The sequence below is a fragment of the Coregonus lavaretus genome (genome assembly GCF_964263955.1).
Source record: "Coregonus lavaretus genome assembly, contig: HAP1_SCAFFOLD_762, whole genome shotgun sequence".
NCBI classification, from domain to species: Eukaryota; Metazoa; Chordata; class Actinopteri; order Salmoniformes; family Salmonidae; genus Coregonus; species Coregonus lavaretus.
In genome coordinates, this window is record NW_028156213.1 from 109,340 (window position 1) to 124,696 (window position 15,357).

Genomic DNA, 15,357 nt, shown 5'->3' on the forward strand with positions numbered 1-15,357 from the left:
TGCACTCGTGAGGTCGAATTTCTAAGCCATTTTGGCCCTCTATTATATGCCTCTCCCTTCGCACACACCCAGAGTGGGACAATGTTGTGTGCGTAAAAGTAGCCTAGTGTGCGTAATTTCTTTTTCACGACAGGTAGTACATGGAAATCAATGCGCTTTCTATGGAAAGAGGTGGGTGGCTCTTAAAAGAGCCTTTTGTGGTACAACATGTGTCGAGTAGAACACTGTTTGTAATAGGTTTACTTCTTCTTGGGGGCTGCCTTCTTGGCCTTGGCTGCCTTGGGCTTGGCGGCTTTGGGCTTGGCTGCCTTTGTAGCCTTCTTGGGGCTCTTGGCTGCCTTCTTGGCCGCTGCGGCGGGCTTCTTCACCTTCTTGGGGCTCTTGGCGGCCTTTTTGGGTGTAGCGGGCTTCTTGGCCTTCTTGGGGGACTTCTTTGCGGTGACGGCCTTCTTGGCTGCTACCTTCTTGGGCTTCTTAGCCGCGGCTGGCTTCTTGGCGGCCACCTTCTTTACTTTGGGGACTGCGGCTTTCTTGGCGGGCTTCTTCGCCTCGACGGCTTTCTTGTTGAGCTTGAAGGAGCCGGATGCACCGGTGCCCTTGGTCTGGACCAGGGTGCCCTTGGTGACGAGGCTCTTGACTGCGATCTTGACGCGGGAGTTGTTCTTCTCCACGTCGTAGCCGCCTGCCGCCAGCATCTTCTTGAGCGCGGCCAGGGAAACGCCGCTCCTCTCCTTGGAAGCGGTCACAGCCTTGACGATGAGCTCGCCTACGCTGGGTCCCGCTTTCTTGGCCTTGGCTGCTGCCTTCTTCTTGGGTGCCTTGGCCGGTGCGGCGGCGGCGGGTGCTGGTGCGACTTCTGCCATGTCTGTCTGTCGTTTGGTCCGGTACACACACACACGGTCTGCGAGGAGTAGTTTCCTGTAGATGCTGTTCTGCGCTATTGAAGCTCCACACTGAGCAGGGGGCTGGCCTTAAACGCGACATGAGAACCACATCAAGCCACCCAGCTCGGCTTCTCTGGGCTGGCCAAATGCTCTTTCACTTGTGTTTTCTGTTCGCCTATATCGGCCCAAAAGTCACCGACGGAGCCGTGTTTTTGCTCCAAAAGCGAACGGCCCAGCGAGCAGACTTGTCTCCGTTCAGAATAAAGTCATGTGGGCCGCGGAAGGGCCGTGCATTTTGTTGCGACTCGCTCAAAATCTCACCGTTGGACTGTCGGGTGGAGCGGTGCGCACTGGTTTTCCTGTGCTATTTGTCTCCTAAATGGCCTAAAAGTGCATCCGATTGCGAGCAGCACTTGTTGTGTAGTGAGCCGAGATGTCTGGCAAGGGAATCAAATGGTTTGGTGTCCCCTGATGTGGTCCAGGGTGTTTTAAAGAAGTGCTCTTTTGGGGACCTTAAAACACATGCACCTGTGAGGCCTGGCTGAGACGAGTGTTGTACTTCAAGTTTCAAGTTGTATTCGTCGTATGTACAGGATCCACATGGTATAAACTGTCCTACGACATGCTTACTTGCACTGTGTGTGTATTAGTACTTTTTGTGCACTGGCAGTGTGTGTGTTGTTGTTGTATTTGTAGCCTACTATTTCTACACAGTGAGATTGTGTGTTGTCTTCCCCTCCCTTCTGGTAGGTAGGTAGGTAGGTAGGTAGGTAGGTAGGTAGGTAGTTAGGTTGGCTGTCACTCCTTAGGTTGGCTGTCACTCCTTCACTAGACTCTTTCAGTCTCTCTCTCTCTCTCTCTGTCTCTCTCTCTCTCTCTCTCAGTCTCTCTCTCTCTCCCCGAGTGGGACAAGGGCTGCATATGTGGTTGGACTGTGAGAAGAATCCCAGCAGGTGCATGTGGGTCAGAAGGCTGATTGCGGCCTCTTTTCTTTTCCCTGTTGTATAGGCTATCCCCAAGGTAGTCATTGGAATCCACTACTGCTCCAACGACTATCACACTCACTCCTTCTCTGTGTTATACTGTGACTTGGCCTACAGACACATTCATATCCCCACTTTGTCACGTGGAAGCCACTGCCTTTTATCCTGTTGCCTCGTGAGTGTAGTAGGAAGGAAAATACACTACGTGACTCAAATGTACTACACTTCACATGGACATTTTGAGTCATGTAGCAGACGCTCTTATCCAGAGCCACTTACAGTTAAGTGAGTGCATACATTTTCATACTGGCCCCCCGTGGGAAACGAACCCGCAACCCTGGCGTTGCTTATCCAGAGCCACTTACAGTTAAGTGAGTGCATACATTTTCATACTGGCCCCCCGTGGGAAACGAACCCGCAACCCTGGCGTTGCAAGCGCTGTGCTCTACCAACTGAGCTACAGGGGACTATATGGATGATGCGACCTTGACCGGAAATGACCTGTAGGCCAAAAGGGCTACGTTCATATATATATATATATAATTATATTCATTCATATTATTCACCACCTTTTTATTCTTGCCATTATCATTCTCATCATTAGGGTATAGTCCAATGATGGAGCATCCATTCACTCCATCCGTGTCCTACCGATTCAGGAAGTCAACTCAAAATGACTATCCGCTCATTAGACGACAAAAGGCATTTCTTTCCAATCAAACCCAACAGACTGCCTTTTTGATTCATTTATTTACACCCTTTGTCAAATGGTGCCATTTTACATTGCCTTCACCTGGAATGGAGCCCGACAAACATGGGTTACTATTCAGCGCGCAAAGACACCAAAAAAGGCGCGCTAAACCCCTACGCTGGAACGGGCAGGGGATATGATACAATGTAGCCGCTCTCCGAGCCGGCGCGCGCCGCCCATTAAACAATGATACAATGTAACCGCGGTCGTACAATGTAACGCAGCCTACCTACGCATTCATTCGGTGGCGATGGAATTGCTTTTTTTACTGACAGAGTGGGTGGCTCTTAAAAGAGCCTTTGGGTTAGTAGAGCAGTCCAAATGCGCTGTTTACTTGGAACTGGTGTACTTGGTTACGGCCTTGGTGCCCTCGGACACGGCGTGTTTGGCAAGTTCACCGGGGAGCAGCAGGCGCACTGCGGTCTGGATCTCCCTGGAGGTGATGGTAGAACGCTTGTTGTAGTGGGCCAGGCGAGAGGACTCTCCGGCGATACGCTCGAAGATGTCGTTCACGAAGGAGTTCATGATTCCCATGGCCTTGGAGGAGATGCCGGTGTCGGGGTGGACCTGCTTCAGGACTTTGTACACGTAGATGGCGTAACTCTCCTTCCTGGACTTTCTGCGCTTCTTGCCGCCCTTCCCTGCGGTCTTGGTGACGGCTTTCTTGGAGCCCTTCTTGGGCGCTGACTTTGCTGGCTCGGGCATGATGATGTCTCGTTGCTTCTCAGAAACGAATGAGGGGGTGAAGGGCGCTTACCCGTCTTATGAAGAGGAAGCTAAGCAAAGTCAGCGGCCGTAGACACTCCCCTGCTCCCTCCCTCCCTCCCTCCTCTCTATAGCCTATGCTCTGTGACCGATGGGGAATTGTGTGTTTCAAAAGGGGGGCTTTAATAGGTGTCCAAATGGCACGATTGTTGTGCCAAATAATGCTGGTGATAGAATTGCCCACTTTGGCACCGTCAGACATAGGGCTCCCATTTTGGACTGTGTGTGTGTGTGCGCGCTGTCCCCCTCTTTTCGAGCCACGTCTACCGACTCGTGGTGGCTTTATGTTGTCCAAATTCCACTATTGCTTGACCCAAAATAATAACGTTCTTACACTTTGCCACTGTCAGATATAGGCCTCCCTCTGTGCACTAAAACTGGACGGGACATTAGAATCCTCTAATTAATACTCCCTGTCCACTCGAAGTGGCTCATACTTTCTTACTAAATAGCATACAATTTTATATATATATATATATATAACACTATATGGAATGGGCCCATTTGAAGCGGATGTGGGTGGCTCTTAAAAGAGCCTTTGGGTTCGAGTCGGGGTGTTGAGGTTCCGAAGAGAGTGGGTTTAACCGCCGAAACCGTACAGGGTGCGTCCCTGACGTTTCAGAGCGTAGACCACGTCCATGGCGGTAACGGTCTTCCTCTTGGCGTGCTCGGTGTAGGTGACTGCGTCACGGATAATTGTCACTTACCTGTACTTACTGGCTGCCAGCCCTCGGTGGAGTATATCGAGGAACAGAGGGTGCCTTTTAGGATAAGGACTAACAAGGTTTTGACTAGGTGGGATACAGCTACGACCGGAAGTGACTTTTCCCTAGCAGGTTAGGCTAATTAGGCTAGAGTGCAGATACTTGACATGTACAGTACAACAACAAATCACAGAGGGCCTGTTACCACAGCCTATAGGCTTGAACATCATAATATAACAATATATAATAATACTCATACATAATAATCGAAAATCACCTTTGACTACAGTGACATTGGTAGTAAGTAGGCTACAGTATAATGGATAGCTACCCAACTGGGACAGAAAGTGGAAATGGAAGGGGGACACGCAGTGAGCAAAACTCCTAACGACATAAAAACACAGACACTTCAGTGGAACGCACAGGGCAAGGCGGGAAGGAAGACGTGGAGAAGGACTATTGAAGAGGAGATGAAGAACACCGGAAGCATCGAGTGAAGAAATGGGCCCGGAACAGGGTTAGGCCGAGATGCACTGTTGACGCCCTATGCTTCATTTAGGACCTCAAAGAAATGAGTCAACTCCTATAGGGACTATTTTCACCGCCACCTGCTGGACCAGAGGTCATGTGGCCAACACTCTGCTTGAGATCATTAAGAGCTATAAGGAGTCCATCAACTACCTGGTCAGTCAAGTCATATAGGGGGGGATTTCATGGCCACCTGCTGGAGCAGAAGTAATGTTTGCCAACACTGGCCTTAAAATCATTAGGAGCTATAAGGAGTCCATCAACTAACTGGTCAGTCAAGTCATATAGGGAGGGATTTCATGGCCACCTGCTGGAGCACAAGTAATGTTTGCCAACACTGGCCTTAAAATCATTAGGAGCTATAAGGAATAAATCAACTCATCATTCAAGTCATATAGGGAGGGATCTTAGCACCACCTGCTGGATCAGAAGTACCCTTCACCGTAGGCACAAGAGAGCCATCATCTCTCAACCGGTGCAATTTCCATAAGTATGTGGTAATAAAACAAACAACGACCGCTCATCATATAGGCAGTGGTTTCAAAACTCTAAGCGCGTGTTCAAGTAGAGCACACCAAATCATACATGTACTTGTTCATCACACTGAATCAGTGTTTAATCTAGAAATACATGCCTCGCGTTGCAATACGTGTTCTGGTAATGTCATTGCTTTCCACAATGCAATGCTCACATCACTTTCCGTGTGATATTGTTGTTCATTTGTTCAAATGTATTTGACTATGACTTAATCCGACTGCTCTGAATTCATAATCACCTCACGGTTTGGTGTTAACCTACCGATTTTCAACTGCTTTGCCTACTGCAGATTAGGAACGCTGTCATGAAAATGTATGCTTGGGAAGTCTAAAATGAGGGTAACTCCCCTTAAGGTAAATGTCTGTGTTCTGAGTGGCAAAAAAAATACTGATTTTTTAATGCCATTTAGATATGTGCATACAGCCTGTCCTTAGGCAAACGCATTTAGAAGGGAAAGAAGTGGAACCAATGAATACTTTTCTTGCCTTGGGGTTGAAGCTCCATTGTATCTCTCGTAAGTAATGGGTCTGCCCACAGAGATCCTATACTAGTTAGTGTTGTAGTTCCTATTTCTACGGTTTTGCCTACCTGCAGCAATCAGGATTTACCTGCAGTGTTGATTGCGAATCCGTAATTTCTCATCTCATAATAACAGATGTTTTGCAAACCGTTGATGTTTAAATAAATGGATTCCCGGTGTCCGGATACCTTTTCTCTTAAGGGATCTGATTGAGTGAATCCAAAGTAAAAATGTGAACATTTTTCTGACTTGGTCTAAATACATTATAGGATGAATCATTCAGGTAAAATAACACAATGTCTATTTGAGTTGAATCAACATAATATAATCATTTTTTACCTCTATCATCTTTACTCTATGTATTGGACCACATCTAAACAACTTACTCAAGCTTATCTACGCATAAAAACAAGCTAAAAGATCTACTCAATAATATGACGTGTGCTTTTGTTGACTGTAATAGCTTGAGTACATTCCACAAAGTCATTTTTTTACAGTGTATCTAAAGACACGTTTGTTGTGGTGATGCACTTTTTCTTTGACGTTGAACTTGCATTGAACAGACAAATCCATTTCGTTACAACTCTTTTGTAGTATGATTTAGGAATATTTGTGGATGATCCTAATGTCTATGCTTGAATAGTGATTGGTTGTTGGTGAAATATTGTTGAGAACCCATCGTTTCCTGCCCTTTTTTCACTATTGAGCAATGTTGAAACATTTGTTTTGCTATTGGATTCATAATGGTGACCTGGGACAAGTAATTAGTGAAAACCAGAGTTCAGCAGTTGCCATTAAAGCGATCGAACCAAGTCATCCTAATAGGCTAGTATTAGCCTAAAGCAGGGTTTCCCAAACTCGGGGCACGTTTTGGGAGTTTTTGCCCTAGCACTACACAGCTGCTTCAAATAATCAACTCATCATCATGAAGCTGGAGTATTAGAATCAGCTGTGGAGTGCTAGGGCAAAACGCAAAACGCGCACCCCTTGGGGACCCCAGGACCGCGTTTGGGAAACGCTGGCCGAAAGGGAATCACCATGATGTGCAGTACCCACATTTAACCACAAGATGGCCTCCGTGCTCCACTGTAAAGTTTTGGCCTCCGCATGAGTCTCTCAGCAGCACTGCAACATGGGACTTTCAAAGTAAGTTGGCATGCAATGTTTTTTCTGGACTGCATGCAAGGCTATTATTACACACAACTAATAGTGTCAATTATTCATCTGAACACAATTCTTGTTACTATTCGGCCTATATTATCACTCGTTTCTTTTTCCCCTCCTTTGTAAAGCATTTTACTGTGCTACTATAGTTCAAAGGAAGTGGATGATGCCAGATGGTTGTGTATATACACACAAACAAACATTGAAGCTAGACTTCAGGCAACTAAAAGGTGCAATACGTAGCTTTTAGACGTGTTAGTGAACAACATACATGGTGGCTAATGTAGAGGTGCGTGTATACATGGAACAATTGTGCCTTTTTGATGGAAATATGGAGGTGGCTCTTAAAAGAGCCTTTGGGGGATTTTCGAGTTCAGGTCATCCTCATTTATGCGCGCTCTCCGCGAATACGGCGGGCCAGCTGGATGTCCTTGGGCATGATGGTCACCCGCTTGGCGTGGATGGCGCACAGGTTGGTGTCCTCGAACAGGCCGACCAGGTAAGCCTCGCTAGCCTCCTGCAGGGCCATCACGGCGGAGCTCTGGAAGCGCAGGTCGGTCTTGAAGTCCTGGGCGATTTCTCGCACCAGGCGCTGGAAGGGCAGCTTGCGGATGAGTAGCTCAGTGGACTTCTGGTAACGACGGATCTCTCTCAGAGCCACGGTGCCGGGCCTGTAACGGTGAGGCTTCTTCACACCGCCGGTGGCCGGGGCACTCTTGCGAGCAGCCTTAGTGGCGAGCTGCTTCCTGGGGGCTTTGCCACCGGTGGATTTGCGAGCGGTTTGCTTGGTTCTGGCCATGGCGCTGGGAGTATAGCCTCGAAATGCCTATGTGAAGTTTATAAAGCCGGCAGTGGCGCCTGCTGATTGGACACCATCTCCCCACCACCCCGATTGGCCCGTTGCGCAGGCCTCCTCCGTTGGCCATTGGACGCGAGGCCCGGCCTCTCCAAAATTCAAACTCCCGGTGCGCGCGCAATAGGACGCCGCCGGTCCTTTACGCGCAATAGGACGCCGCCGGCCCTTTACGCGCAATAATAGTCGCCAAAGTCAAGAGTGACATCTTATAGGCACGTGTAATCTAATGCTAGCCTGCTATGGCAAACGAGGCCTAGTTGTTCATGCAAGGCCTCATGTGGGCACAGAATGTCGAAATAGTTGTGTATACACCCACTCAATGTATTGCGGTCATAGAAAGGTACTTTGCGCTTTTGGAGAGCTAGGTGGTTGGCTCTTAAAAGAGCCTTTGGGGGTTGAGTAGTCAAGTTGAAGTCGCAGTAGCGAATTTACTTGGCTTTGACTGCCTTCTCTGTCTTCTTGGGGAGTAGCACTGCCTGGATGTTGGGCAACACACCACCCTGAGCGATGGTCACACCGCCGAGCAGTTTGTTCAGCTCCTCGTCGTTACGGACGGCCAGCTGCAGGTGACGGGGGATGATACGAGTCTTCTTGTTGTCACGGGCAGCGTTGCCGGCCAACTCCAGGATCTCAGCAGTCAGGTACTCGAGCACGGCGGCCAGGTAGACTGGTGCGCCAGCGCCCACACGCTCGGCGTAGTTGCCTTTGCGCAGCAGCCTGTGCACACGGCCCACGGGGAACTGGAGACCAGCACGGGATGAACGGGTCTTTGCCTTCGCCCTGGCCTTGCCTCCGGTTTTGCCTCTTCCGCTCATATTGGTAGCTTGAGAAAGTCACAGAAAGTCTGAATGAGCCGCTCGCCACTTCGAGAGCCGTACATATACCTCGCCACAAGAGGCAACGATTGGCCACCGGGCCGGTGTGGCCTTATCCAATTGGAGCGAGGGACAGACGGACGGACAGACAGCTCTAAGCCGGTTCCCACCCACAGGCAGCGAGTGAGAGGCTACTTTGTTTCCTTTCGCGTGAGCGCCAAAATGAAATCCTCACATTATTTCTCTCCAAATGGGAAACAAACAGCTGGTGAGGGTGCACTCTTGAGTTTGAAATCGAAGCCACTATAGTATTGTTATTGTTGTTACATGGCACTTGTAACACATCACAGCAGCCTGCCTCTGAACGGGAATAGCCCAGTGGCTCATATATAAAAATGGCTGGTGAGGGTGCACTCGTGAGGTCGAATTTCTAAGCCATTTTGGCCCTCTATTATATGCCTCTCCCTTCGCACACACCCAGAGTGGGACAATGTTGTGTGCGTAAAAGTAGCCTAGTGTGCGTAATTTCTTTTTCACGACAGGTAGTACATGGAAATCAATGCGCTTTCTATGGAAAGAGGTGGGTGGCTCTTAAAAGAGCCTTTTGTGGTACAACATGTGTCGAGTAGAACACTGTTTGTAATAGGTTTACTTCTTCTTGGGGGCTGCCTTCTTGGCCTTGGCTGCCTTGGGCTTGGCGGCTTTGGGCTTGGCTGCCTTTGTAGCCTTCTTGGGGCTCTTGGCTGCCTTCTTGGCCGCTGCGGCGGGCTTCTTCACCTTCTTGGGGCTCTTGGCGGCCTTTTTGGGTGTAGCGGGCTTCTTGGCCTTCTTGGGGGACTTCTTTGCGGTGACGGCCTTCTTGGCTGCTACCTTCTTGGGCTTCTTAGCCGCGGCTGGCTTCTTGGCGGCCACCTTCTTTACTTTGGGGACTGCGGCTTTCTTGGCGGGCTTCTTCGCCTCGACGGCTTTCTTGTTGAGCTTGAAGGAGCCGGATGCACCGGTGCCCTTGGTCTGGACCAGGGTGCCCTTGGTGACGAGGCTCTTGACTGCGATCTTGACGCGGGAGTTGTTCTTCTCCACGTCGTAGCCGCCTGCCGCCAGCATCTTCTTGAGCGCGGCCAGGGAAACGCCGCTCCTCTCCTTGGAAGCGGTCACAGCCTTGACGATGAGCTCGCCTACGCTGGGTCCCGCTTTCTTGGCCTTGGCTGCTGCCTTCTTCTTGGGTGCCTTGGCCGGTGCGGCGGCGGCGGGTGCTGGTGCGACTTCTGCCATGTCTGTCTGTCGTTTGGTCCGGTACACACACACACGGTCTGCGAGGAGTAGTTTCCTGTAGATGCTGTTCTGCGCTATTGAAGCTCCACACTGAGCAGGGGGCTGGCCTTAAACGCGACATGAGAACCACATCAAGCCACCCAGCTCGGCTTCTCTGGGCTGGCCAAATGCTCTTTCACTTGTGTTTTCTGTTCGCCTATATCGGCCCAAAAGTCACCGACGGAGCCGTGTTTTTGCTCCAAAAGCGAACGGCCCAGCGAGCAGACTTGTCTCCGTTCAGAATAAAGTCATGTGGGCCGCGGAAGGGCCGTGCATTTTGTTGCGACTCGCTCAAAATCTCACCGTTGGACTGTCGGGTGGAGCGGTGCGCACTGGTTTTCCTGTGCTATTTGTCTCCTAAATGGCCTAAAAGTGCATCCGATTGCGAGCAGCACTTGTTGTGTAGTGAGCCGAGATGTCTGGCAAGGGAATCAAATGGTTTGGTGTCCCCTGATGTGGTCCAGGGTGTTTTAAAGAAGTGCTCTTTTGGGGACCTTAAAACACATGCACCTGTGAGGCCTGGCTGAGACGAGTGTTGTACTTCAAGTTTCAAGTTGTATTCGTCGTATGTACAGGATCCACATGGTATAAACTGTCCTACGACATGCTTACTTGCACTGTGTGTGTATTAGTACTTTTTGTGCACTGGCAGTGTGTGTGTTGTTGTTGTATTTGTAGCCTACTATTTCTACACAGTGAGATTGTGTGTTGTCTTCCCCTCCCTTCTGGTAGGTAGGTAGGTAGGTAGGTAGGTAGGTAGGTAGTTAGGTTGGCTGTCACTCCTTAGGTTGGCTGTCACTCCTTCACTAGACTCTTTCAGTCTCTCTCTCTCTCTCTCTCTGTCTCTCTCTCTCTCTCTCTCAGTCTCTCTCTCTCTCCCCGAGTGGGACAAGGGCTGCATATGTGGTTGGACTGTGAGAAGAATCCCAGCAGGTGCATGTGGGTCAGAAGGCTGATTGCGGCCTCTTTTCTTTTCCCTGTTGTATAGGCTATCCCCAAGGTAGTCATTGGAATCCACTACTGCTCCAACGACTATCACACTCACTCCTTCTCTGTGTTATACTGTGACTTGGCCTACAGACACATTCATATCCCCACTTTGTCACGTGGAAGCCACTGCCTTTTATCCTGTTGCCTCGTGAGTGTAGTAGGAAGGAAAATACACTACGTGACTCAAATGTACTACACTTCACATGGACATTTTGAGTCATGTAGCAGACGCTCTTATCCAGAGCCACTTACAGTTAAGTGAGTGCATACATTTTCATACTGGCCCCCCGTGGGAAACGAACCCGCAACCCTGGCGTTGCAAGCGCTGTGCTCTACCAACTGAGCTACAGGGGACTATATGGATGATGCGACCTTGACCGGAAATGACCTGTAGGCCAAAAGGGCTACGTTCATATATATATATATATATAATTATATTCATTCATATTATTCACCACCTTTTTATTCTTGCCATTATCATTCTCATCATTAGGGTATAGTCCAATGATGGAGCATCCATTCACTCCATCCGTGTCCTACCGATTCAGGAAGTCAACTCAAAATGACTATCCGCTCATTAGACGACAAAAGGCATTTCTTTCCAATCAAACCCAACAGACTGCCTTTTTGATTCATTTATTTACACCCTTTGTCAAATGGTGCCATTTTACATTGCCTTCACCTGGAATGGAGCCCGACAAACATGGGTTACTATTCAGCGCGCAAAGACACCAAAAAAGGCGCGCTAAACCCCTACGCTGGAACGGGCAGGGGATATGATACAATGTAGCCGCTCTCCGAGCCGGCGCGCGCCGCCCATTAAACAATGATACAATGTAACCGCGGTCGTACAATGTAACGCAGCCTACCTACGCATTCATTCGGTGGCGATGGAATTGCTTTTTTTACTGACAGAGTGGGTGGCTCTTAAAAGAGCCTTTGGGTTAGTAGAGCAGTCCAAATGCGCTGTTTACTTGGAACTGGTGTACTTGGTTACGGCCTTGGTGCCCTCGGACACGGCGTGTTTGGCAAGTTCACCGGGGAGCAGCAGGCGCACTGCGGTCTGGATCTCCCTGGAGGTGATGGTAGAACGCTTGTTGTAGTGGGCCAGGCGAGAGGACTCTCCGGCGATACGCTCGAAGATGTCGTTCACGAAGGAGTTCATGATTCCCATGGCCTTGGAGGAGATGCCGGTGTCGGGGTGGACCTGCTTCAGGACTTTGTACACGTAGATGGCGTAACTCTCCTTCCTGGACTTTCTGCGCTTCTTGCCGCCCTTCCCTGCGGTCTTGGTGACGGCTTTCTTGGAGCCCTTCTTGGGCGCTGACTTTGCTGGCTCGGGCATGATGATGTCTCGTTGCTTCTCAGAAACGAATGAGGGGGTGAAGGGCGCTTACCCGTCTTATGAAGAGGAAGCTAAGCAAAGTCAGCGGCCGTAGACACTCCCCTGCTCCCTCCCTCCCTCCCTCCTCTCTATAGCCTATGCTCTGTGACCGATGGGGAATTGTGTGTTTCAAAAGGGGGGCTTTAATAGGTGTCCAAATGGCACGATTGTTGTGCCAAATAATGCTGGTGATAGAATTGCCCACTTTGGCACCGTCAGACATAGGGCTCCCATTTTGGACTGTGTGTGTGTGTGCGCGCTGTCCCCCTCTTTTCGAGCCACGTCTACCGACTCGTGGTGGCTTTATGTTGTCCAAATTCCACTATTGCTTGACCCAAAATAATAACGTTCTTACACTTTGCCACTGTCAGATATAGGCCTCCCTCTGTGCACTAAAACTGGACGGGACATTAGAATCCTCTAATTAATACTCCCTGTCCACTCGAAGTGGCTCATACTTTCTTACTAAATAGCATACAATTTTATATATATATATATATATATATATATATATAACACTATATGGAATGGGCCCATTTGAAGCGGATGTGGGTGGCTCTTAAAAGAGCCTTTGGGTTCGAGTCGGGGTGTTGAGGTTCCGAAGAGAGTGGGTTTAACCGCCGAAACCGTACAGGGTGCGTCCCTGACGTTTCAGAGCGTAGACCACGTCCATGGCGGTAACGGTCTTCCTCTTGGCGTGCTCGGTGTAGGTGACTGCGTCACGGATAATTGTCACTTACCTGTACTTACTGGCTGCCAGCCCTCGGTGGAGTATATCGAGGAACAGAGGGTGCCTTTTAGGATAAGGACTAACAAGGTTTTGACTAGGTGGGATACAGCTACGACCGGAAGTGACTTTTCCCTAGCAGGTTAGGCTAATTAGGCTAGAGTGCAGATACTTGACATGTACAGTACAACAACAAATCACAGAGGGCCTGTTACCACAGCCTATAGGCTTGAACATCATAATATAACAATATATAATAATACTCATACATAATAATCGAAAATCACCTTTGACTACAGTGACATTGGTAGTAAGTAGGCTACAGTATAATGGATAGCTACCCAACTGGGACAGAAAGTGAAAATGGAAGGGGGACACGCAGTGAGCAAAACTCCTAACGACATAAAAACACAGACACTTCAGTGGAACGCACAGGGCAAGGCGGGAAGGAAGACGTGGAGAAGGACTATTGAAGAGGAGATGAAGAACACCGGAAGCATCGAGTGAAGAAATGGGCCCGGAACAGGGTTAGGCCGAGATGCACTGTTGACGCCCTATGCTTCATTTAGGACCTCAAAGAAATGAGTCAACTCCTATAGGGACTATTTTCACCGCCACCTGCTGGACCAGAGGTCATGTGGCCAACACTCTGCTTGAGATCATTAAGAGCTATAAGGAGTCCATCAACTACCTGGTCAGTCAAGTCATATAGGGGGGGATTTCATGGCCACCTGCTGGAGCAGAAGTAATGTTTGCCAACACTGGCCTTAAAATCATTAGGAGCTATAAGGAGTCCATCAACTAACTGGTCAGTCAAGTCATATAGGGAGGGATTTCATGGCCACCTGCTGGAGCACAAGTAATGTTTGCCAACACTGGCCTTAAAATCATTAGGAGCTATAAGGAATAAATCAACTCATCATTCAAGTCATATAGGGAGGGATCTTAGCACCACCTGCTGGATCAGAAGTACCCTTCACCGTAGGCACAAGAGAGCCATCATCTCTCAACCGGTGCAATTTCCATAAGTATGTGGTAATAAAACAAACAACGACCGCTCATCATATAGGCAGTGGTTTCAAAACTCTAAGCGCGTGTTCAAGTAGAGCACACCAAATCATACATGTACTTGTTCATCACACTGAATCAGTGTTTAATCTAGAAATACATGCCTCGCGTTGCAATACGTGTTCTGGTAATGTCATTGCTTTCCACAATGCAATGCTCACATCACTTTCCGTGTGATATTGTTGTTCATTTGTTCAAATGTATTTGACTATGACTTAATCCGACTGCTCTGAATTCATAATCACCTCACGGTTTGGTGTTAACCTACCGATTTTCAACTGCTTTGCCTACTGCAGATTAGGAACGCTGTCATGAAAATGTATGCTTGGGAAGTCTAAAATGAGGGTAACTCCCCTTAAGGTAAATGTCTGTGTTCTGAGTGGCAAAAAAAATACTGATTTTTTAATGCCATTTAGATATGTGCATACAGCCTGTCCTTAGGCAAACGCATTTAGAAGGGAAAGAAGTGGAACCAATGAATACTTTTCTTGCCTTGGGGTTGAAGCTCCATTGTATCTCTCGTAAGTAATGGGTCTGCCCACAGAGATCCTATACTAGTTAGTGTTGTAGTTCCTATTTCTACGGTTTTGCCTACCTGCAGCAATCAGGATTTACCTGCAGTGTTGATTGCGAATCCGTAATTTCTCATCTCATAATAACAGATGTTTTGCAAACCGTTGATGTTTAAATAAATGGATTCCCGGTGTCCGGATACCTTTTCTCTTAAGGGATCTGATTGAGTGAATCCAAAGTAAAAATGTGAACATTTTTCTGACTTGGTCTAAATACATTATAGGATGAATCATTCAGGTAAAATAACACAATGTCTATTTGAGTTGAATCAACATAATATAATCATTTTTTACCTCTATCATCTTTACTCTATGTATTGGACCACATCTAAACAACTTACTCAAGCTTATCTACGCATAAAAACAAGCTAAAAGATCTACTCAATAATATGACGTGTGCTTTTGTTGACTGTAATAGCTTGAGTACATTCCACAAAGTCATTTTTTTACAGTGTATCTAAAGACACGTTTGTTGTGGTGATGCACTTTTTCTTTGACGTTGAACTTGCATTGAACAGACAAATCCATTTCGTTACAACTCTTTTGTAGTATGATTTAGGAATATTTGTGGATGATCCTAATGTCTATGCTTGAATAGTGATTGGTTGTTGGTGAAATATTGTTGAGAACCCATCGTTTCCTGCCCTTTTTTCACTATTGAGCAATGTTGAAACATTTGTTTTGCTATTGGATTCATAATGGTGACCTGGGACAAGTAATTAGTGAAAACCAGAGTTCAGCAGTTGCCATTAAAGCGATCGAACCAAGTCATCCTAATAGGCTAGTATTAGCCTAAAG

General features: G+C 48.0%; 4 protein-coding genes across 4 annotated transcripts; all 4 read right to left on the reverse strand.

Annotated features, from left to right (window-relative positions):
- Positions 1–239: 239 nt before the first annotated feature.
- LOC311126643 (uncharacterized protein) lies at positions 240–9,779 on the reverse strand (the record flags this gene model as incomplete). The annotated part of the gene is made up of 2 exons (XM_084200638.1): positions 240–863; positions 9,168–9,779. 2 exons carry the CDS (start codon positions 9,777–9,779, stop codon positions 240–242), a joined length of 1,236 nt encoding a protein of 411 aa, XP_084056764.1.
- Positions 2,949–3,323, reverse strand: LOC311126624 (histone H2B; the record flags this gene model as incomplete). The annotated part of the gene is made up of 1 exon (XM_084200623.1): positions 2,949–3,323. The coding sequence occupies one exon, from the start codon at positions 3,321–3,323 to the stop codon at positions 2,949–2,951; it is 375 nt and encodes a 124-aa protein (XP_084056749.1).
- LOC311126618 (histone H2A) lies at positions 8,121–8,507 on the reverse strand (the record flags this gene model as incomplete). The annotated part of the gene is made up of 1 exon (XM_084200617.1): positions 8,121–8,507. The coding sequence occupies one exon, from the start codon at positions 8,505–8,507 to the stop codon at positions 8,121–8,123; it is 387 nt and encodes a 128-aa protein (XP_084056743.1).
- Positions 9,780–11,778: 1,999 nt separating the features above from the next.
- LOC311126622 (histone H2B) lies at positions 11,779–12,153 on the reverse strand (the record flags this gene model as incomplete). Its single annotated transcript, XM_084200621.1, has 1 exon — positions 11,779–12,153. One exon carries the CDS (start codon positions 12,151–12,153, stop codon positions 11,779–11,781), a length of 375 nt encoding a protein of 124 aa, XP_084056747.1.
- Positions 12,154–15,357: the final 3,204 nt, after the last annotated feature.